Source organism: Lytechinus variegatus, chromosome 2 (assembly GCF_018143015.1).
Source record: "Lytechinus variegatus isolate NC3 chromosome 2, Lvar_3.0, whole genome shotgun sequence".
NCBI classification, from domain to species: domain Eukaryota; kingdom Metazoa; phylum Echinodermata; class Echinoidea; order Temnopleuroida; family Toxopneustidae; genus Lytechinus; species Lytechinus variegatus.
The window spans coordinates 46,447,491-46,471,445 of record NC_054741.1 but is presented as its reverse complement, the minus strand read 5'-3'; the positions used below and the strand labels follow the sequence as shown (position 1 = coordinate 46,471,445).

At 40.0% G+C, this 23,955-nt stretch overlaps 1 protein-coding gene across 3 annotated transcripts in view; it reads left to right on the top strand.

Annotated features, from left to right (window-relative positions):
- Nucleotides 1–23,955, top strand: part of LOC121408164 (leupaxin-like) — a 54,180-nt gene that overhangs the window by 14,374 nt on the left and 15,851 nt on the right. For 2 of the 3 annotated variants that reach the window (XM_041599512.1, XM_041599513.1), the window contains exons 3-5: nt 5,440–5,747; nt 6,580–6,722; nt 8,427–8,453. In XM_041599512.1, coding sequence (XP_041455446.1) covers nt 5,440–5,747; nt 6,580–6,722; nt 8,427–8,453 — 478 coding nt within the window. The remainder of the gene's footprint in view (nt 1–5,439; nt 5,748–6,579; nt 6,723–8,426; nt 8,454–23,955) is intronic. The other variant, XM_041599514.1, reaches the window with a different exon arrangement.

The following is a 23,955-nucleotide window of genomic DNA, read 5'->3' as shown; positions in this document are numbered from 1 at the left end:
TCTGTGGTCATTCGTGTAAAGTGTACAGTATGTTTTAGTTTTTTTTTTATTGACTAATTGATACATACATGTACATAAGTTCCAAGGTCAATATAGGACCCAAGAATGAATACCGAAGCATTGTCCCAGCTGCACAGTATAATGGTTATCCATATGAATAGTTACTTCTTGTTTCTAAATGTTGACAGTGGTATGTGAAATCCCCAAGTCTGAGTAAAAATAGCTATCCGGTGGCAAAAAATGTCAGCTCTGAGTCAGGGCATACATGTACCTGTGGGTCAAGGAATTCGTAAATAGGGGGGGGGGGGGGGTTGAGTGATTGGGGCAGAAAGTGGATTAATTTTATTTGTAGAACTTGTTTCGACAAGCAATTATAATTGTCACTTTCTCAAATTACTATCTTTGTTTGTTATAGAAATTGACAAATGAAAAAAGGTCCTCATTTAAACAGAAAAGGTTGGGGGGGATAATTCTGACATAGATGTATCTACTTCTCATAATGGGGAAGATAAAAGTGACCAGTTTGTTGCCAGAAGCCCTTATTATGAAGTTGGGTTTACATGTAATTCAAACTCTGGTATTGAATTATAGTATGGGTTACCCATTGTGGCACGCATGGCACAGGTTCATTATCAGCCCATATTTGCTACTCAAGTACTGCAACTTATAACTAATTGGCAATAGTGACTAAAACAGTGTTCTTCAATATTAAATCATGACAAAAGAGCAGAAACATAGAGGCCGTTCTCATTATACTTTCGAAAACTAGTTTACTGGAAACCGATTCAGGAAACCACTTTGGAAGATAGCTTTGCTAGCGTTCCCACTTGATCACGCGAAAGTGGTTTTCAAAATCACTTCAAGTAAAGCGCTCTTGTTGCTATGGAAACGCTCTCAGTGGGGTGACACGTTTCACGCGAAATTCGAAACCGCAGCATAGGCATTCAACACCTGTCATGTGGAGTAGCGCGCTTAAAATGTGCGAAGATCGCTTCCCGAAGAACGGTTGTGTCCTCACTTAAGCTAAAACCAGTTTAACGAGGCAAAGCGATCTTGAAAACTACATCGCGAGGTGGTTTTTCATTTCAAACTGGTTTGGAAGATCGCTTCCAAGACCGCTTTGACCGTTCTCACTACACGTTAAACTAGTTTCCAGAAAACTAGTTTTAGGAACGTAGTGAGAACAGCCTCATAGACCTACAATGTATAAAGCAATGTGTGACATTTTAGCTTCCCATAATTTTAGCACAGAGTTACATATAGACCATGGTCAAAGTTACACAAGGCTTCAGAATATTGGCCAAAGAGTGGAGGAGGGACTCATGCACCAGTGCACCCCTGACTACGAATCTGGTGCATGTATACATACTAAGAAAAATTGTTTTTTTGCAGTTCAGTGTATCTCTGACATGGATCAGTGATTCACTTGAAAAATATTACATTACACTTTCAATTTCAAGTCCAAGAATACAGGAAGTAAAACCAATGCTTTTGTTCATGCTCCCAAACCCATAAATTTTATTAGAAATGCTACTGTTGATTTGAATACACATGTAGAGTGCACATCTAGTTGAACCAGTTTGGAAATGGTTATGATCTACCACTACCGGTGTGTGATACGTTATTATACTGGTTGGACATGTTTATATGTAAGGATGTCAGCATGCAAGCAGGAAGCGAAGAGGATGAGTTTCCTGTCTTATCTTCCAACTCATCCTCTTCCTCGTTTTATTCCTTTCCTGGTAGAAGACCCAACCCAACGGTGATAGTGGGGGTAATGGGGTCACGTAAAAAAGGGTGGGTGGGTGGTAGTATTGGTAAACAGATTTCATATAAATTATTTTTTATCATTTTAAGTGTAAGCCGACATGAACAAATTTGAAAAACATGTTCCTTTTGTGATCTACGTACATGAATGCAAGTGGAACACACATGAACATCGTTAAAAAAAAATGATAATGGTTTCTTTTTTCAGTCTCAAATTACAATTACATGTACACATATTTAAAATCTCCATAGAGTTTGGTTTGGAAATTGATTTTCTACAATACTGATAACTCGAACAATTTAACTGGATATTAATCATTATATAGAAATCTATAATATCCAGAATTCAAGTACCATGGATGGATTCATTGACCAAGTTTTACCCATGATGCATTGTTGTATACTGTGATGTAGGCAGAGTAGGCCTACCTATACCCGTAGTCTGCAGGAACAGTCCCTTGGTTTATTAAAACTGCATATTAAATATGCAGAGTCTGAATTAGTGAGACTAGATTCACTATGTACTTTGGCTGACATGGACAGAACCTTTGGCATCTAGTCTTTACTCTAGACCTGATATTGGTTAAAGTATGAAATATGATTCTGTGTTTACATTCATGTAGCTTATTGTGAACATGTGGGAAAGCTGTTCCTCTATGTTGTGAATAACCTCTGACAGCCGATATTACATTACTTTGTCTTGATGATTTCCATTCATGAAAAGGAATCCCACAGGTTATCAAGCAAATATTTGATGTAACCTACATGTGCATGTTGAAAGATTCCAAACTAACCTTCCAAGTTGGAATCAAAGGGTGTAACTTGCAGAGATACATTACATGCATTAATTTAAATCATGGTTCCAGCAGGATCCATGGTTGTGTGGTGTAACTCTACACCCTTCCTGTGAAATTCATGGACTAGAGAGAGATACTGGTATCCTGATGAACTTCATGCTAAATGTAATCTCCTTGTCCTGACTGGATTCTAGTCTGTGATTCTGGACCCATATCAAAATGATATCAGCCCTGTTTGCGATCACCCTTTTGTTGTGGCATGTCTGTTAAAGTGTGTTTTACCCAACTTTTTGCGAACATGTAAGTCCTCTCGAATGCCAATGTAAAGATTGTATTGGGTGATTACTTCAATTTGTATCAAGGATCTTTTATTAATAACACTGCAGCTTCACCACCTTGCAATTTACACTTTATTCTTATCCTACAAACTGTATGATTGCTTCAAAGCCTGAGGTTGAAGCCCTAAAAAAGCCAGATATAGTTGTCAATTGTCCTCATGTTCTTGTTTCTTCTTGTCCTTTCTTCATCATTTATATCATCCTCCTCTTTTTCTTCTACTTCCTCATTCTCTACCCTTTTCTCCCTTTGTTCTTGTTATTTATGAAGTTAGTTGTTGTTCTCCTTTATCTTTTCTTTTATATTGTACAAATTATACAAATATTTAAAAAACACAACAATATGACCCCTTTTAGTATGGTTTTGGATTCCAAGGGCTCTGTCAAGCAACCCATAGTAATTCCAATTTACAGCATAATACATGCCCTTCAAGAATAATTGGCATAGGGACTTCATCTACCTTGATGAATAGCTGTGGTGCTGCCCATTCTACTTTGAGAAATTAGAGAAATCCCCTTTCGAAAAGAAGAATCTAATTGTGACAAAAGAAAAATGTTTTCCCTCATTTTCTAGATCTGAAAAGCAAGGACATATATGTACATTTACATTGCAAATGTAATTTGAAAGCTTAGAAATGATTTTTACTGCTTATATTACAAAAGCTCCAAGACCGTGGAAAATGTCAGCCTAGAGTGAGAGCCTAGCCTGGCAAGAGAATGCACATCAGTTTGTCTCATAGACATATATATTGTAGCTATATCTTTCAGGGAAGTGTTTTCTGGAGACTCAGTCTTGTTAATAATGTTTTCCATTGACAATATCGTCGCTCTCAATCAGGTGCAATGATTTCATCAGCTTGTAACAGTTGTCTATTAAAACCACTGATGAATGACTTCTATACCAGGACTAAGGAGATTAAGACCAGGGTAGCATTTCATGAAAGGACTTGTCAGACGTTTTACTAGTATCTGACAAGTTCCATTTTATCCGTTCCAATATAGTAACCGTGCTTCTCAGCCAATCGAATCAAGGGAAGTTCCAAGATCTAACAAACTTGGCTGACAAAAATGTTGATGAAACACTCCCTAGGAAGAAGACTTCTCCTCCAAATTAGGCCGTGTTTATGCTTCCGATTTTCAGGCCAGAATCGGCATTTTCATACGTGATTAGTCCCAAACATGGTTGGATCCATGCTTACTTTCATTTAAACGGCATTTCAGAATGCCGATCGTAAACTTACAAAACGATGCTTTTCTTAACGTCGTTTGACCAGAATCAGACTTTCTGGGGAAGTATAAACAGGACCGCGATCATAAACATGTTTAAATGACGTCATTTGATACATGCTTCTGGGGACCGTTTCATCAACATTTTTGTCTGACAAGTTGTCAGATCTGACATCTTTCCTTGATTCTGATTGGCTGAGAGGCACTTTTACTATAGTAACTGTCGGATAAAATGGGACTTGTCGGATAAAACGTCCGACAAGTCCTTACATGAAACGCTCCACCGATGAGATGAAAATCCGCGGACAATTACAGTCGCATGGTTCTATTTACCTCCACGGAATTACCTCTCATCTCCCTGGTTCTGATAATGACCAATGTACATTTGTATGTGTAATTACTATCTTTATACTCTTCTACTTTGTCATCACAATGAATGTTGAGGGATTTACTAAAAGCCCCGGAACAGGAGTTATGATGAAGAGACATCGCTGAGCCAGAAGCCCTAGTAGCATAAACAAATAGATGTCTTATTATTTCCTTACATTAGTAATGTATACTTTAATATTCTTTATTTTGTCTTACTATTATTATCACCATGGTGGAAATTCTATTGCTATGTCAAGTAGTATGTCAAGTATCTAATACAATTACTAAAATATCGGACATTTTTGATGTTTAAATCATCTTACTTTCCTGTTCACGAAAATTACGATGCGAAGCCAGCTGGAGATCGTGATTTCCCCTCTGAAAAGTTAAGCATAAACAGCACTCCCAGAACCATGTTTACGATCGGCGTTCTGAAATGTTGTTTGAAAACGCTGTTTCTGTCTACGCAATGGAAGCAAAAACACACCCTTAGACTATAGGCCTATAAATTTGTGCTTCCAAGGCATCCTTGTTTTGGACCAGGTGGCTGCTGTGCCACTGTGGGGACCGGTCAGTTCAATGTTTTCTTGATCATGCAGAAACTTTGTACATTTGATTTGAAATCATACTCCAGCTTTGATGTGTAAGCAATTTGGTGAGTACTGTAATAATATTAAGGTTAGGTTCTGGGGGTATAACATTGTCAGTCAAAAATTCAGTGTTTTATTTTCAGTCAGGATTCATGTAGAGGTAAATAATGTGGAGATGTTTCCATAAGAACTTTGTCACAAAAGCAAATCATATCTCCTGGAATTAAAACTGAGCTGGAACAGGAACTGCTGGTCTGATCATGTACCTAGGAAAACTTTGGCTTTCATTGCTTCCTGGTTACATTTTTATTTTTTTAATCCAATGTTTTCCTGATGTTTGTTTTGATTATCCAGGCCTCACATCCCACTAAGAACTCCTACAGGATACAGCAAGCAGAATCCGAGCCTCTGTATCAAGTCCAAGACATCCAGCTTCCACCGACTGCCCTGGTCTACTCTGAACCTCCTAGAGGGAACTCCTACAGCCAACAGTCACCCACCTACAGCCTTGAGTACACCCCAAGGACCCCTACATCCCCGCCCCTCTCGGACCACCAAGAGGGCAGCGTTGCACCCCCTAAACCAGCCAGGTCAAGACCCAACGGAAGACAACCCCCACCGACGCTTCCCAAGCCTACACTACCAAAGCCAACAGTATTCAGGTAATCCTAAAAATCAAAATGTTAATTCAGCAATTGAAAAGTTGGGAGTGAAAAAAAATTGAAATTAATAGCTGAATCCAACAGTTTAAACGTTGGATTTAGACTAATGCATCATTTGGAAAAGGATGTCACTCCAACGACCAACCTTTCAATTGCTCATTTTAACATGCATGTATCAGTTTTTGGCATGTACTTGCACTTGGACTCAGGGAAAACATGCTAGTGATATTGACACGGTTTCGTTATTTTGGAGTGGTGAAATGGAGTGTCTAGCTCTTCAAGAATCATGAATAGATGCATAGCATAAATGGGAGGACAGGAATCCCTCTTTCATTTACATTTAAATATTGCAAGAAGCAAGAGTATTAAACTACTAGCAGTCAGGCTACCTCACTAAATTGTTGAGGCAAGATGTTTGTGTTCTCTTGATGGTCCTATTTAAAGCACACTTTTATGATTATTCCCTAGAAGTTCAAATTACATACTTTGAATTTTAAATTCATATTTATATGTTGTGAATTACCAATTATGTCATTGCCATGTAGAGATCAAAGAGAAATTAAAAAACCCATGGATTATTTTCATTTGATTATAACTTTTATAACTGTTAAAATTGTGTTTTCTCATATACCAAATAACCATGGCTGGCCTCTTTCTATCTCTTGTTTGTCCCTGTTTATCTCTCTCTCTCTTATTTTGCCCCACCTCATCTTGTCCCATTCTTGCTTTCTGTCTTTATTTTGCCCCTTTTATCCCAATCTATTTTCACTCTCTTTTTTCTATATTTTTCCTCTCCCTTCCCCTTCTATTCTTTTCCTTTCTCTCCCTTCAGATACGACAAGGCAGCGACAGCTAGCTATCAGAACAGTACCTACCAACCCACCCCAGCACCTCCTAGGATGGCAGGAATGCCTGTATCAGAACTAGACTCGCTCCTACAGGAGTTAGAAGCTGCACAATCACAAATACAGAACTGTAAGTCCCTAGTCTTATGCTGCCAGTCACTTTCAGCTGTTTGTGTTTGTGTCAAAGCCTGTTTGTAGTGATGTGCTCATTTAACATTTCTTTTTAATAATGTAGCTTAAAATTATAATAATGATACCACTTTCATTTAGATTTTGAGAGTCTGCCCTCCCTCAAAACTATAACATCAAAATAAAAACATGAAGGCAACCCAGTCCAGGAACTTTGTCCCCGATAAAGATTAAATTAGTGTTTGAGCTGAGGTGTAGCCAAATATGACAGAAATAGGCAACAACCTCCTGGCTATTGACAGCTACAGTTAGGTTTAGAATTTATTTGGAGATGAGTTAAGTTGGGCATGTGGTATAATCTTCACTACATATAGGTCACTGGCTTAGGTATCCATTATAGATCATATCATATGTCATCATCGCTCATATTACATTTGTACAGCAATCTGGATTATACACCCGATACTATTTAATGTATTACACAGACTATTCACACCTTAGACTGGTTTTAAAGCCTGTCTTTAGTTTTGTAAATCATCCTAATGCGTAATCACTGTTCCAATTCATTACCAGATCATATGAAATTGTATGCCCTAAAACAGTTTCAAAATGAAAGGTATAAATTGACATTGGCTTTTACAGGTTAAATTCAGCAATTTTTACATGAAAATGTATTTTGGTTTGGTGCTCAGTCAAAATCTTCTTTTCTTTTCAATAGAGAGCCCATTCCTAGGCATTGAATTAGCTAAATATATGAATATTTAGTCTTTATCTGAAGCTTTCTGATATCAAGTCACTAAATTTGGGAAATAGTGCTCAAACAGTCTTTTTTTTAAAGAAAGAGGGGCACTATATTCTAATGTTTAATTTTAAAAGAGAATCGGCTGTCAAAAAAGATTCCATGGCTCCTACACATTTATAAGATAGGTATGTAAGGTGATACTTGAGTTTCATTCTCTTGATTCTACCCTAGTAGTAGGCTGTATGTTAATCATAAACTGATATCAGATTTAAATGGGGGGCATTATGGTCTGTGTCCCATTTCCCCCTCCCCAACGCCTGACAGGGAAGCATTTCATAAAACAAATAGTGCTTTTTGTCTGTCATATTTGTTCTGAGCCAATCAGATGCAAGGATTTCTGTAGCTTATAACAATAGTGAAAATCACTATTTCATGAAATGCTCCCCTGCTCACCTGTAATTGATTATATATGTTTCATTGAATCAAAACTTGGTAACTTACCTGCTCCTCCATATTTCTTATTCCTGAATCCCATTTTAATTTGAAATAAATGTATGCATACTAATATATCAAATTGTATTTGAGAATGCTGTCTTGAATATAGAATTGCTTTGATTAAAAAAAAAGCCTTTGAAATGTGTTTGTTGGCTGCTCCATGCCTCTACAATATATACAAATTCCAGGGAATCTTTATTTGCTGCACTGCTTAATTGTATAAAAGGATTATATTAGGTTCAGTAAGGACAGTTGAAAAGATAAATTTGCAGTATTGATTTATTTGCCTGTATATTACCAGTTGCATTAGTAGAAAAAAATGAAACACAGATTCAAAAGAGTGTCAACTTGCACCATTGCTTTACTTGTATTATAATTGATATATGATTTTGTTATTGTTTCAGCTTATGATTTTTTCTGAATTTCTAATTTTGTTTCTTTTCTTTTTGGTCGCATGTCTGCCTATAGGCAAGTATGACTTAGGAAATGAATATGGTATGTTTCTTGATATGGAAAACTCAAAGAATATTTAGTTGAAGTTGATTGCTTTTAATGAAAACAAAGATATTTCTCCCTTTCCTTGACGAAATCTTGTTGCGAGGGTATTGAAATGCTAATATTCTGCTATGACTGGCTTTGCCTTGAAAAGGTAATTGAGTACAAGTTACATTCAAGTTAAACCCTTGAAATGAAAAAAAAAGAAATAAATACAATAAAAATTCATGAATTAAATGATGCCATTATATTTTCCTATTGACATGATAAAATTACATAATTCAGGATGGATTTTTAGACTAATGTTATTATTTTTGTCTATATATTCAACCGTCCTGAGGTATGCATGGAAGGAAGTCCAAAAGTACATTATTTTACTTACTCATTTATTTGTTTATTCATAACAGAACCAAAATATTGTTAACAATCAAAACCTTGCTTTCTTATTCTTTGCAGAATGTTATTTGGGAAAGCTCTTCTCTCCAAAACTGAAGCTTCATTGCTGTAGTAATAAATGAAAATAAGAATCAAAATAGATTTATGACAAATAAGAGAGCTCAATTGGAACAATATATTTGTTATTATTTCTTGGAATTATACTTTAGAGGCTTAATATCCTTATGTTGGAAACTTGAAACTGGTTGATATTTCCTCAACATCACTTACATTTTATTTTCTGATTCCTGATATGAGATGTAACTTGTTCTCAATTACAATATTTTATAGTCAAGCAATCCCGCTATTTACTTCAATAACTCCATACATCTACTTGATTTGCTAGTTCAGCCCTCTGGACTGCCATACCCGAATAGAACTCCCAAGGATTTAAAAAGCGCGAGCGCGCCCTCTCCCATTCAGGCTTACTACCCATGATCACCGCGCAATTAGCGTCCATCTTCCTCTTTTGCTTTCGGCAAGCCACCTGTCAAGACGTGCTCAGATAAGTCTCCTAAGAGCTCAAATCTTTTTGAGCTTTGGTATATTTTTTTCGCTTATCTGTGGTGCATTCTCCCTTTTAATTTCAATCTTTCCATTTGTGTGTAAGATTGTGTTCAGAATTTACACTTGGCGTGACTTTTCAGACGTGTTTTTGGTGAAACTTAAATTGTTTTTCTAACGTTTGAGTTCTCGTCGCGCCGCATCGCTAGCGCGTTCGCGAGGCACCGGGCTTGGCCTGCCTACGTGGCAGCAAGCCTTCACCACCTGTCATGGTTATTGTTCTTCACGTTCAAAGCGTGGTGGCTTTTGGTGCCGTTTTTTAATTAAATTCTAGACAGCCTCTACACTTTGTTGTCGAGGGTGTTATTGTTATTTCTTTTTTGCAGGTTGGGATCTTCAACTCTGTTCCTTCCTTGCTTTCTGGAATTGATTTATTAAGATTTTCGATTGATTATTGATTGATTAATTCTTCAATTCTCTTTCCTTTCTGTTCTGAATAAATTTCTTAATTGATATTTTATTCACAGGCGGATCTTAAAGCTCAATTCGTTTTTCCTTCTGTTCTGAATAAATTTCTTGATTGATATTTTATTCACAGGCGGATCTTAAAACTCAATTCCTTTTCCTTCTGTTCTGAATAAATTTCTTGATTGATATTTTATTCACAGGCGCATCCTAAAGCTCAATTCCTTTTCCTTTCTGTTCTGAATAAAATTCTTGATTAATATTTTATTCACAGACGCTTCGGGGATTGTTTAATTCGGCTTACGCAATTATACCTGATGATTGTTTGGTTATTCAATCCCCCCTAAAAAAAAAAAAAAATTTTGTTCTTTACAGGTGGGGTCTCCTTCCTGTTAGAAATTTTTTTGACCTGTCCCGGAATTGTTTTCTTCGTTCAATTCCCTCTTCCCTCCTAGTCTTATATATTTTTTATTTCGACAGGCGGGCTCTACGATTCCCTTTGAGGATTTACTGTGTCGTTCTTCCTCTTGGAATCGTTACTAGAGACGTTCCTCCTTCCTCCTGTTCTGAATTTCTTTACCTTTCCACAGGAGGTTACTTTTTTTTTTCCTCTTGGAAATTATCGTAAAATTTCTCTTATCTGGAATTATTTGTCTCTCAATCCCTTTTCTTCCTGCTCTGAAATGCTTGTTTTTGTGTTTCTTCGCAGGTGGAAAGTTCGTTCTCTTCTGAACTTGCATTCATTTTGAATTTTTGTTTCGAATTTTTCCTTCGGGCACAAAAAGAGAATATAGTAGGGGAACCTTGTAGGAGTTTCTTTTTTCAAAGTCTCCGACCTCCTTTTTATTTTCTTACAGGCAGATACCTAAACTATTCTTAGTTTCTTCTTCCTCCCTACCCCTCCCCTCTTGTTTTGTTCTGTTTGCTCAAACAAACTCCCTTTAGGAGGAGGGAAAGACCACTCCGGTCTCCACCTTTAATCTAAGCGAGATCTTTGTAAAAAAAAAGAAAAAGAAAAATTCTTGTTTTTCCTTTTTCAGGGTAGAGAGAGGTATCTTTGAATGGGACTAACACAGCCCCAGAGGACCTGGTGCCCTCCACGGGGACCGTCCCGATTGCAAGTTACAGAAGTCGGCCGCCTCCAGGCGAGCAGGAAGGACGCCGCGGTGAGCGCCCAGCGGCGGTGAGTATGAGGGTGCGTCGATCAGCATTCCGAATTTGCGGTCGGATGCTAAGAGAAGGAAGGCCGAGACTGTGGTGCCACGGTCTCGGACAAAGGAAAAAGTGGTAGCCAAGGCTTCCAAGCCTAAACTAGGTCCTGCCGCCGCAGCACCCATAGGGCTATGCGACCCACCGGCTACCGGGTCACCAGAAGTCCGGAGGGAGAGTGCGGTTCTCTCCCCCCGGCACAGGTCAGGATCTCTGCCGTATAAGTCGTCCTCCATTGACAGCATCGGGAGAGATCGCCCAGCCCCTGACCGCGAGAGGCGTCACACAGACTGTAACCACAATCTGATCGTGACCACAATCTGACCCCGTCAGATTCGGGTGAAGTTTCGTTGTTGGCGGCCGCCCTGCCAGGGGCGGCAAATCGTAAGAGATCACCCGTGCCTCTTGTGCCTTCTTCTGCTCCGGCCACGCCGGCGGAGCCCGCAAAATAAGAAGAAGAAGAAGAGGTCGAAGGAGAGGTCGGCCAGCCCTGTTGCCATGGGCATTCCTCCTTCAGACCCTCTTATCGGTGGCCAGATGTTACAGTCATACATGTTATGCTGCTATATTCTGCTACCGCGAGAGGCGTCACACATCGGGCTGTGACCACAATCTGACCCCGTCAGATTCGGGTGAATTTTCATTGTCGACGGCCGCCCTGCCAGGGGCGGCAAATCGTAAGAAATCACCCGTGCCTCTCATGCCTTCTTCTGCCCCGGCCACGCCGGCGGAGCCCGCAGAAAGAGAAGAAGAAGAGGTCGAAGGAGAGGTTGGCCAGCCCTGCTGCCATGGGCGTTCCTCCTTCAGACCCTTGTGTCGGTGGCCAGATGTTACAGCTATTCATGCTGCTACATTCTGCTACCGCGAGAGGTGTCACACATCAGACTGTGACCACAATCTGACCCCGTCAGATTCGGGTGAAGTTTCGTTGTTGACGGCCGCCCTGCCAGGGGCGGCAAATCGTAAGAAATCACCCGTGCCTCTTGTGCCTTCTTCTGCCCCGGCCACACCGGCGGAGGCCGCGAAGAAGAAGAGGTCGAAGGTGAGGTCGGCCAGCCCTGTTGCCATGGGCGTCCCTCCTTCAGACCCTTGTGTCGGTGGTCAGATGTTACAGCTATTCATGCTGCTACATTCTGCTTTCGAGTAGTGCGGGTTCACCCCACCCTCGACGTCTACTCACCCCGCTGATGCCCCTGAGCATCAAGCGAGACAAGTGGGCAATAACCACCAGACACCCGGGAAATCCTCGAGCGATTCTGTTAAATCGCCAGCCAGTGCACCGACTAACCGGGTGCCCCAAGATCGCGTGTGCTTTCCAGCATTTTCGTCGATCTCAGAGCACGTGTCCCAGCCGACACGCGGGGCCACCCCGGCGCTTACTGGACAACCCCCCGGTTCAGTCCATAGAGCGAGACTCCCTTTACGAGGACAACTCCTATCCCGCGGTCGACTTTTCAGTAAGCGCTCAGGCGCTGCTTGACAAGTATCTACCTCACATCTACCCTCCGAGTGGGGGTATTGATGAAGCAAGGGAGTCCATATTTTCTCGCCCCGCCTCTTCAGGCGCTCCGAGCTCAATCGGCCGAATTGGGGGTCTCGGAGAGTGACGGGGTCGCTCTAGGCGAGGCGGCTCCTACGACGAGGAAGCTGCCAGCTCCGTGGGTGTAAACCCACCCCCGCTCTGCTGCTGCCCGGAAGCGCCAGGCTCCGGCGCCGCCGTCTCGAAATTTTCAAGCCTCTCGAGGCTAGCGAGAAGGCAGAGGCAGGGGGGGGGGGCGATTATTATGCAGGTTCTCCCGAATTCGCCCTCTACGTCAAGCTCACATACGGCGACGACTCCTTCAGCGGTAACTCTCTCCATTCTTCCCCCTAAGCGGGCCCGTAGATTGGAGGTATGAATCTCTTACATACCGCATGCCGCACTTCTCTCGTGAGAATGTTTGGCTGCTTTGAGAGGACAACCTATCACGTCCGCGGACCGTCCGCCCAGGCGACGGGACCGTCGCTTTTCTGGCCTGAACCTCACTTTCTATTCGAAAGTAAGGGTGCCCTGTCTTACTTAGCTCCTACCCTTGCAACGCCAGAGTCAGGGCTAGTACAGACACCCGTTCTCCAGCGATCGCCGCTGAAGAGAGGGCGACTCTGATATGAGCACCATCACCGCTCAGCGGTATGTCTCACTATCTCATAGCTCTCCGAGCTTATGAGTATGTATATCGGATCTGAATGTCACGGCGATTAAAAGTTCTCCTGTGCTTAATAATCGCTATGCCTTCACCACCCGGTGCATTATGGTTATGTTAACCTATTTGTCTCGTATTCGGGCGGCTCGTACGAACCCTGCCCGAGCTGCCATCACCGGTCGTCCCCCCGGACACCGCCGGCAGCACCCGCACCGAATACGTGGAAGGAATCAGCTTTTCATATGCTAGATATCCCTCCTGTTGACATTCACAGCTGTTCCCCGAGTCTTTCCCGGTTGGGTAAACATCATCTCGGAGGAAAGTAACCGCCGTACATCTCATGAGATTGTTGGCTATGTACGCGCGTTCAAACTTGTTTAAAGCCCCAGGATTCTCTGTCGGCATTCTATGCCTACTTTCTGGGCACACCCACCGTACCGGGTCGGCGAGTTCACACCAAACTGTACACCGCCAGACCATCGGTCGAGCTCTAACTGTCTATTTTATAGACTGCCCTCTATGTGGGTCAATCTTGCGGGCGTCTCCGCCGCTCCCTCCTTGTGCGGAGTGGTCTACGGTGGATGCCTTTACCGTGCCCGTTAGTCGAATCGGCTTCTTTCTTAGAAATTTTTTCACGGCACACTCGAGTCGCCCCGCATGCTGCTTTCATCCTCCTTCCATGCAAGGCATGTGGCCAGGGTCACCGCACGACCGAGGATGATGTAACAGTGGATGGATGTATGCTTATGCCTTCCTAACCACGATCACTACGACCCGCCTTCTCTCGGGCCGACTGTGGATGAGCCTCTCCATGTAAGTGATTTACTTCACTGGAGTTCTTCTTTTAGAAATTTAGATTCTCATCCCCCGCTGCTTAGGGCGTCATTTTTGCCGCCCCCCCCCCCCGCAGCTTTTTGGAGCTCCTTATCTTACCGATATCGGACTGTTCCACGCTGCCGCAACCGGCGCCGGCGGTGCTCGCTCTTACGATCACCTGAGAAACAGGCCTTGTGACTGTTTTCATAAACAACTGGTTCTCACCGCAGACTGATGGAAATTTTGTGATTACTTCCTCAAGTCTCCTTCGCTTGTTTCTTCAAGCGAGGACTTCGACACTCTTAGCCAGTTTCCGTCCCTAACTTGATAGGACAGGGCCGTTGCTACCTCATTCGATTCCGTTGGGAATGTAACGGTTGAGGTATCATATCTGGCGATGTCTGTTCGTTTAGAGCATCTCTTGATGGTCGTTTACACGTAATATCGTGACAGATTTTTTTTCGCCAGCTCCCTCTGGCGTACACTTGCTGCTGCTAGGGATTCCCCCGCCCAGCGGACAGCCATCGCAGCCTAGCCTCACGGGCTCTCTCGGCGATGGTGGCTTGAGCCAAGCCACCTCTTCCACCGCGGGCACTGCACCCTCAGATGGGTGCTTCAATCAGTATGGGAGAAAGGGGATCCTGAGTTCTCTCTCGATCACTCGGTCTAACACACTTTTGTCGTGATGTGTACCGCGCTGTATCCCTGACACGCCCGGTTGAGCTGTTTTGACCAGACTGCTCTATTCTACATAGGCAACATGTCCGCGGCATTCCTTATTAACAGGATGGCACTCAGTCGCTTTCTCGACCCTTGTCTGCCTTACGAGTGGTTTTCTTCCTAAATCCCTACTCTCCGTCGTTCCTGGTCCCCTTCGGACCGCTAGTAACTTTTTACCACAGCTCTCTATCAGAATTCTGCAGATTTCTGCCCTCACGCATTTGAGACAGATATCGAATTCTGGGCGCTTTCTCCCACGCGGAGGCTTCCCCTACAGAAATTTCCAAGCTTGCGGGAAGCGTGCGACTAGCTTGCGCAAGCTTGCGGCATGCTAGTAACTAGCATGCGGTTAGCTTAATAAGCGTGTGATATGCGTGCAGAGTAATAGTTAAGCGATCTTTTAGCGAGCAGGGACTGTTCGCTAGCATGCACTCGCTTATTAAGCGAGTGCCCTGCTAGTCGCATGCTAGTTACTAGCAAGCGGCACGCTTAAATTTCGGTAGGGGTCTGAGATATCTCGCCTTCTCAGATTGGTCGATTGATCACTTACTGAGCCTTAAAAGCTTCAGTTTTCCGATCACGATTCTTGTTGAAATTTTCAACAAATTTCGATTCTTACGCTCTAGTCAGCAGGTGATGTTGTTCTCCTGACACTAGGCCGAGGGCCCATGATACTAAGTATTCCTGAGTATACAGGGCATTCCTCTCGAGGACATTTTTGAGGGCCGCCTTTTGGCGCTCAACTAACTCCTTCACTTCTTTCTACTTGAAGGACATTCCGTCCAGCGAGGCGAGATTTGCTGCTTCGGCGCTTAAAGCAGCTGCGGCTTTTTCCCCCTCTCCCTAAATTTCGTTGTTTTTGTTTTTTTCTTTTAAATTTTCTAAGGCTTACAATTGAAAACATACCTCCCTACGGTTTGAGTCCGTGCTGGTCTAGCAAATCAAGTAGATGTATGGAGTTATTGAAGTAAATTATGAAAATACTTACCTGATTTTCTTATTTACGAGATAACTCATACATCTACTTGATACCCTCCCACCGACCCTCCGCCTTGCGTAGCAACATGTTTCAACGTATGGGCTTGCGAAAGGTGAGGAAGATGGACGCTAATTGCGCGGTGATCATGGGTAGTAAGCCTGAATGGGAGAGGGCGCGCTCGCGCTTTTTAAATCCTTGGGAGTTCTATTCGGGTATGGCAGTCCAGAGGGCTGAACTAGCAAATCAAGTAGATGTATGAGTTATCTCGTAAATAAGAAAATCAGGTAAGTATTTTCATATTTGCAACTATTGTACTTAATCTTTATCCCTTTGTACATGCTCGTCTCTGTCTGTCTGTCTATCTGTCTGTCTATCTATCTATCTATCTATCTGTCTTTCTGTCTGTCTGTCTGTCTGTCTGTCTGTCTGTCTGTCTGTCTGTCTGTCTGTCTGTCTGTCTGTCTGTCTGTCTGTCTGTCTGTCTGTCTATCTATCTATCGTTCTATCTGTCTATTGTTTTTCTCTTCCTTTTCCTTTCCTACTCTTTCAAATGTACTTACTATCTCAGTGTGCTTTCAGATGTACGTGCTGCTCTCTGTTACCCCCAGCTGCCTAGAATTTTCAAAACAAATCATACCTCCCTCATATTTCCTTGGCCAATTCCATAAACTACTGAAAACATCCCCTTTGTATCGTCCTTCTAGCTTGTGTTTTTTTTTACATTTTACATACAGCACAGTATGTAGACTGCAATGCAAACGGCACTTTCTGCTTATTTGTGGTACAAGATTTGAACATTGCAATTGCATTTTATCCTGTGTGAGCCAAATTTTAACATGCTTGTTTGCTATTTAATACTATTTGCACAACTCCTTCTTCCCATGTGGTTTTGATAATCTTTCCTTCTTCTCTTGCTCCCTCCATCTCACCCCTCTCTTTCCCAATCCCCTTTCCCATCCCTCTTTCCCCGTGCCTACTCTCCAAACCTCACTATCTACCCCTTTACTCCACTCCAATCTTCCCGCTTCCTATCCCTCTCCCTACTGTCAATCGTTCCTCTACCTCTTTCCATCTTGCTCCTTGCTTCCCCATATTCTCCTCAATTCTTCACAATGTTCCCTTTCTTGACAAGATCTCTTCTTATATCATTTGATCTTTGCCTGTATAGTTTTTTAAATGAATCATAAAAATGTCATGACCTTTATTAATTACCATAAAACCAAAACTTTTTAAAAAAATTAATTACCAAACAATACAGCCACCGCACATACTCTGTTTAGATGAGGTGACAACAGAGTACCCTGAATAGTTCCTATAATAGCACCAATATATTATGGTACTGAACCCTTCAAAAATTGCTTTTGTTTCCCCCCACATCTCCTGACCAAATAATGAGAGTATGTACATTTATAAACCACACTCTACCACATTGTATTCTAAACTTTGCTTTGATATACTGTTTTTTTTTATTCTTCTGCCATACTTTAAACTAATCCACAAAGAAAATAGCCCATAGACCAAGTTCAAATTCCATTTCTTGGTAATGTTGGTCTTGTTGGTTAGAGGTGGGCCTCAGTACGTGCCATTGAATGTGTCACAGTCATAGTGCCAAGTACCCATGACACGTCCTCAGCGTCTATCTCATTAATGTGTACAGACGTGGGTGGTTTGATTTTCATGCGGAAAACAAAGCGTGGTTTGTCGTTCAACCCACATTCTCACCCCAAGATCTGATTTAAAAGGCAAAACTATTTCAAAAGCTGACTCTTGATCCTTCACAAAACATTCCTCACAGTAAAACTCTTGCAGAATCGCAATTCAGAAGTTGTTCCAAAATGCCATTGGAAATGTCTTAACTGATTTACTGTTGCTCATCATCAAAATGAGGTTCAAAAGGGAATTAAGTTATTGTTATGATAAATTGAAGTGGCCTGGGGTGATTTTTTTCTCCTGAAGTTTTTCTGAATCACTTTTTGAGTATCACTTTTTTCCACAATGATCTGCTTTTTGAGGTGCAGTAATGTGGATTGATTTTTGCAGCCAAGAGAGTATCAGTAAGGCCTATATTTACTTAAAATGAAGGATAAAATGAGAATTTGCTAGATGTAGGAGTGGTGGTGTACATGTATCAAACATGATAAACCAAATTGACCCATGATAGTTCCTTGCATACATATAGATTGCTTGTTAAAAGAATACATGCAACATACATTATTTGAATATTTTTCATGTTTTCATTTTCATGCAACATTACTCTTATTTCTCTTGCCTTTTTAAAAGAAAGAACAAACTTTTGTTGTTTATACATGTCTATAAGTCCCCATAGTTTGAAAAAAAAACTTATTCAATTTCCAAAGACAGTCATGGAAATTTTTAGTTGAAATAAATACAGTTAACATCATCTTTTGGAAGATGGTAATAACCCCATTGAATCCTGAATGCTCTAGGATGCTATCATTAGATAGGGATTTCTTGGTAAATATTTAGAACATGATCGTGTCGAGGGAGTAGCATTTATCATGTAAATGGTGTTACAGCAGGAGATGATTTATGTCTCTCATGACAGTTGTTAGATTCCAACTTGATTTAGGTTCAGTGTCTTGGAAATAGATTTTTTATTATATTGTCCTGAGTAGAATAAATTGTAACAGTCATGCTCATGTTTAGAATTGATTTGTTTTGCCTCTCAAACAAGAATACCCAAAAGCAATGCAATAAGACATATTAAATAAAGTTATGAAACATATTTGATGTAGAAAGTACTCAAATAAGCACAATGTTTAATGTTGAGAATTAAGGATACTATAGACACTAAATGATGATTGGTGAATTCTTCAAGACTACCATATTGATAAAACAAATCTTTACAAACTTCTTCAAAGGTTCAGGTATTATATCTCGGTAAGATTCATATATTTATTGACAACTCTTGGCCAACATTGCAATATTATTTTTGAGAGTTCAAAAAAATACACACATTCTTTCATTCTTTGATTGATTAATTAATTAATTAATTTATTCATTCATTCGTTTGTTCGTTCATTCATTCATTAATTCATCCATCCATTTATTCATTCATCCATCCATCCATTCATCCGTATTCATTCGTAAACATTCATTCAGTAAGAAAGTACAGTTGATATCCCAACAGATTTCTAAATGCCTCTTTGTAGACCAACTTGAAGGATTTATGATGATAATATTCTGCTATCCACACAGGCTCTTCCTAATAAGGCATTCTATTCCTAGCTGAGCCATATTTTGGTCCAATGGAACTTGTCTAGTTAAAAATACATTCCCTCATTCCCTGAACAATTTATACAGGATATATATCAATATCAACAAAGATCAAAATTAACATCAGAATTTTAACTTTTATTCCTCCATGTGCCCTGCAGAGGAAATGCAGCAGACATTAATGTTTTTTTTTATAAAGTGGCTCAATGGTACAACAAGTAAACAGATATTAAGTCAAATATAAAAATATAGCAGTGTCAAATATTATGTAAACAAAGGTAGAATGATAGGGGAAGTGGGCCTCATGTTTTGGGGTTTCAAAGGTTATTATTGACCTTCAATTTGTCCCATGTCAATTTTTTTTATTGCTGTTATAAGTATTTAATGTAGCACACTCACAAATTAATCTATTTCAAGTCTCTATACTTGCCTCATCAAAGGTAGTACCAGAGTTGTTCAGTTTCATTTTCCAACTCTCTTTGAAGAATCATTGGGAAAGGGGGTGGGGGGGTGATCCCTCACCTTTCCAATACTATATATATTCCCCCTTTCTTCTCTTCTGTCCTTTCTTTTTATCTCTCTTGTTTTTGATGATATTTGTTTTCCTTAAAGGACAAGTCTACCCCAACAAAAATTGTTTTGAAATTTTGAATAAAGAGAGAAAATTCCAACAAGCACAACACAGAAAATTTCATCTAAATCAGATGTAAAATAAGAAAGTTATAGCATTTTCAAGTTTTGCTTAATTTCTCTAAACAGTTCTTTGCACATCCTGTTCGTTATGCAAATGAGGGGACCGATGACATTACCCACTCACTATTTCTTTTGTATTTTAATTACATGAAATATTTTGATTTTTGATCATTGTCATGTGAAACAATGTTTTATTCCTCCCTGAACACGTGGAATTCCATTATTTTAACATTTTGTGGTTCAAGCAAGGGAGTCCTAATTGTCAAATTTGTAAAAATTTAGATATTGTATAATTCAAACAAAAAACAAAAGAAATAGTGCGTGAGTTACATCATTGACTCTCTCATTTGCATATCACTGAATGGAGCGTAGAACTGTTTTGTGAAAAATAAGCGAAACTTGAAAATGTCATAACTTACTTTGCATCCGATTTTGATGAAATTTTCAGTGTTATGCTTGTTGGATTTTTCTCTTTTTATTCAAATCAACTTTTTGTTGGGGCGAACTTGTCACATTAAAAATCACAAGGAAGGAACCATACTTCTTTTTCCTGTTTATTCTCTCTTACTTTCATTCTCCTGGTTTTGTTTTGTTTCCCTTATCACTTTACAAAAAAAAGGGAAGGGGATGCCCCACCTCCCCTTCCCCATGTGCTTCATCTATAAGTAAGAAGGACCTACAGAATAGTACATGAACTTGTCTTGTCATGGTTAATTAGCTTCCCCTCTAAAGCTGGATGCGAGAGAGATTGGTGTGTCTTCATCAGAGCGAACCGTGGCATGATGCTGGTCTCTTGTGTTGCCATAGGCTTTAAAGGCGCACATAACAACAGCATAGTCCAACATCATATGAAAACAGCACTTTTTATTCATGCAACCAGAGCATCATAAGATTAATTTCTAAAAGTTTGGGTTTTGCAATAACACAACACCCCACCCCTTCGTTTCCCCTTTAGTTGAAGTATAAAGACCCCTGATCAAAGGTAGAGGGTTTGCCTACATGTAGGAGTTGAAAGTTTTGCCAGTCCTTTTTCCACCATAATAGACATTTGGACCCTATTGATGACATTGGTGATAATACTGAAAAATCAATTTGCTGTCATTTTCTATCAGTACTTGAACCCGAGGTATTATTGGATATATAGTGCACCATTGAATATGTACTATATTATCAGTAATTTATAGTTTGTAGCTTTAAGGCATTTCAAATCACCTTGAACCATCCTGGCCCTCCTGTGATGCTTCAATGAAAGGAAGATGTAGTGTAGCATGTTCACACTTTAAAGGTTATAGGTTTTGCTAGAATGACCTAATTATGCCTACATCTGAAGTCAGTAGCAATGTGAACAGGGCTGGTGTATATGGTCCTCATTTTATAGTTAGAAGAGAAATGTAGCCATTGGTTTAAGTAGTTCTGTCTTGGATCCAGATTGTAAGCTACTGGTCCTGAATGATTCACACCATCTTGAGAATTGAGAAACTCTTGATGATTAAGGAGGGTGGACTGCATCACCCAAATGACTGAGATAACGTGTGTCATACCATGTGGTTAACCCAAAACCAAATCAAAATTGGTATGTCTCCAGCTGTAAACTCCTTGGCATGTTGTGTATGTGAAAAGCTGAATCCAAATGCTTCTGACAAGATCTTTATGAGGATCATCCTTTGTGATGAAAGCATTAAATTTGAACAGAATATTGAATGAATAGACAGAAGCAATGCTTTTCACTTTAAAGTGAATCCAAGGACACCAAGGACATTGCCATTGATGCCCTCTCCTACTGGCCTTGGAGATTTTGTTTCTTCTCCATGTATGGTGTAATATTAAAATGTACCCTATAGAACAGTGGTTTTGGCCTAAAAATATCAAAATTCAAAGCATGTAGAAGTAGGCAACATTTACATGTAGCTTCAAGGGCTGCTAATAGTGCTACTTTTTTGTTAGAGCAAACTTGAAATGCTGCAGTCTTAGTCTGAAATGGGAACAGTATTACAGTACGGTCAAGTCCGTCCCAGAGAAATTTTGAATTGAATAAATAGAGAATAATCAAGCAAGCATAATGTTTAAAATTTGATCAAAATCTGATGTAAATAGGAAAGTCATGACATTTTTTACCAATTTGACATCAAGGACCAACTAAACTGAACCATAAAATGTTATAAAAATGGTAATGCCACAAGTTCAGGGAGGAATAAAATTTTGTTTCACAGGGCAATGAGGAGAAAGTTAAATATTTCATATAATAAAATACAAAGGAAATAGTGAGTGAGTGATGTCATCAGTCCCCTCATTTGCATACCGACCAGGATGTGCATATAACTGTTTTGTGAAATTAAGCGAAACTTTAAAATGTCGTAACTTTCTTATTTTACATCTGATTTTAATGAAATTTTCAGTGTTATGCTTGTTGGATTTTTCTCTGTTTAATCAAATCAACTTTTTGTTGGAGTGGACCTGTCCTTTAATACAAAGTCTGATACCCCTTTCATAAACCTATCCTCCAATAAGCCGCCTAAGAGTAATGCGGATAATTCAATAAAATTTGGGTTCATAGACTCCGAAAATAATCCGCACTATTTTTACAAGCGCCCGTCTGGAAAAAAGGATGATAATCGTCATGGCAACCGCACACACCCCCTCCGATGCGGTTGCGTTGGAAAAGGGTGACCTTGTGACCGCTCCATGGCAATTATCCCCATTACTTTTCAAATGCGTTCATAAAGTCAAAATCTGGTCCCGATGCTGCTATTATGCGGATAATTGCAGCATCAAAATAATGCGGATAACTCTGGTCCTCCTCCGATTTTACGACCAAATTATGCTGCTATTAGCCGCATAATTGGGTTTATGAAAGGGGTATAAGGTACATTGAATTTCAATACTTTGGCCGTGGACCCTACTGTATGCTTTAGCATTCTACTGGTTTAGTTGTTACTTGTTAAGTTGGTCACCTTGGTTTTATTCCACTAAATTGAAAACAAACTAATGAAAAAAAATATCTACATGTATCAAAATTTGATAATTTAAACATAATGATAATTAGAGTGGAGACTGATGGGCACTCATCTCTCTCCAGAGTTTCAAGACCTATTAATTTAATAGCTTGGTCATTTGTAGATGTCCATTGAAGTGAAAATATGCATGAGTCAGTGTAATAGCAAGCACAGTTATGACAATCATAATATCAAGGAAGGTCATTTCTCTTAATACAGATACTCTTTATCATTAAGCTTGTTAGGTACTTTTGCTCATGGTACGTAGTCAGAGTACATTGAATTTTATCTCGTACTCTCATCGTTTTTAAATGTATTCCCTACTTAATGAGCTTTATTTTATGTTTACATTGCAAATGAGTCATCTTATCAATCTCTTAACTGAGTTACGTGCTTGTATTGGTCATTATGCTAAATGTTTACCTCCTACATTTTTCTTTTCTTGGATTTACAAAAATATGAATATCCTGTTTTGTCTTCGTGTATTTGCTCGTTATGCTTTCATACCACAGTCTGAACTTAAAGACTGGCTTCGTCAATAACATGTCAGCCTCCATTGGTGTAGAAAAAGATATTGTTTTAATCGGAGAGATGGGTTTATTAAATTACATAAAATCTGGTACGATCCACCTGCCTTTACACCTATAGCAATCCGTAATGATGATAAAAGAAATTAAGCAAATTTCCCATATTGCATCCCCCATTAATGGGGTCTTCCGTGCCTGGAAATGATCAATTATGATTCATGTTTTATCGAGGTCGTCTGTTCTAGACTGCTGCTGTCTATGCTATCTTATCCTATCTACAGCATTTTGTTTGTTGTTGGGTCTGGGCTATGTACCTCTGGAATACGCTAGGCTGCAATTCTTACTATTGCTCTTGACTTCTATGTGATCTACTTTTGGGGTATCCGATCTGTGAATTCTGATTTTTCTGCAATTTATAGTGAATGTTTCCTGGTGAAATCTCAAAGCTTTTTGTGGAATTATTTGTGCTATTATCTGTGCTATTTGCCGTTGGTTTCTTCTATTTTACTAACTGATCGTTCAAGTCTCACTCTGGTTTGAGGGCCATGACTGCTTTCAGTTTTCATTTATCTTTTATTGGGAGCTATTGTAGACTTAACTTCATTGAATGTGATCTGAAGTTGGTCTCTTATCTTTGACTATCTAACAATTTGTAGAGTGAACATTTCCTGGTGAAATCACATGCCATTGTGGGAATTATTTGTGCTATCATCTGTTGCTTTTTGACTAATTGGTTGCGAA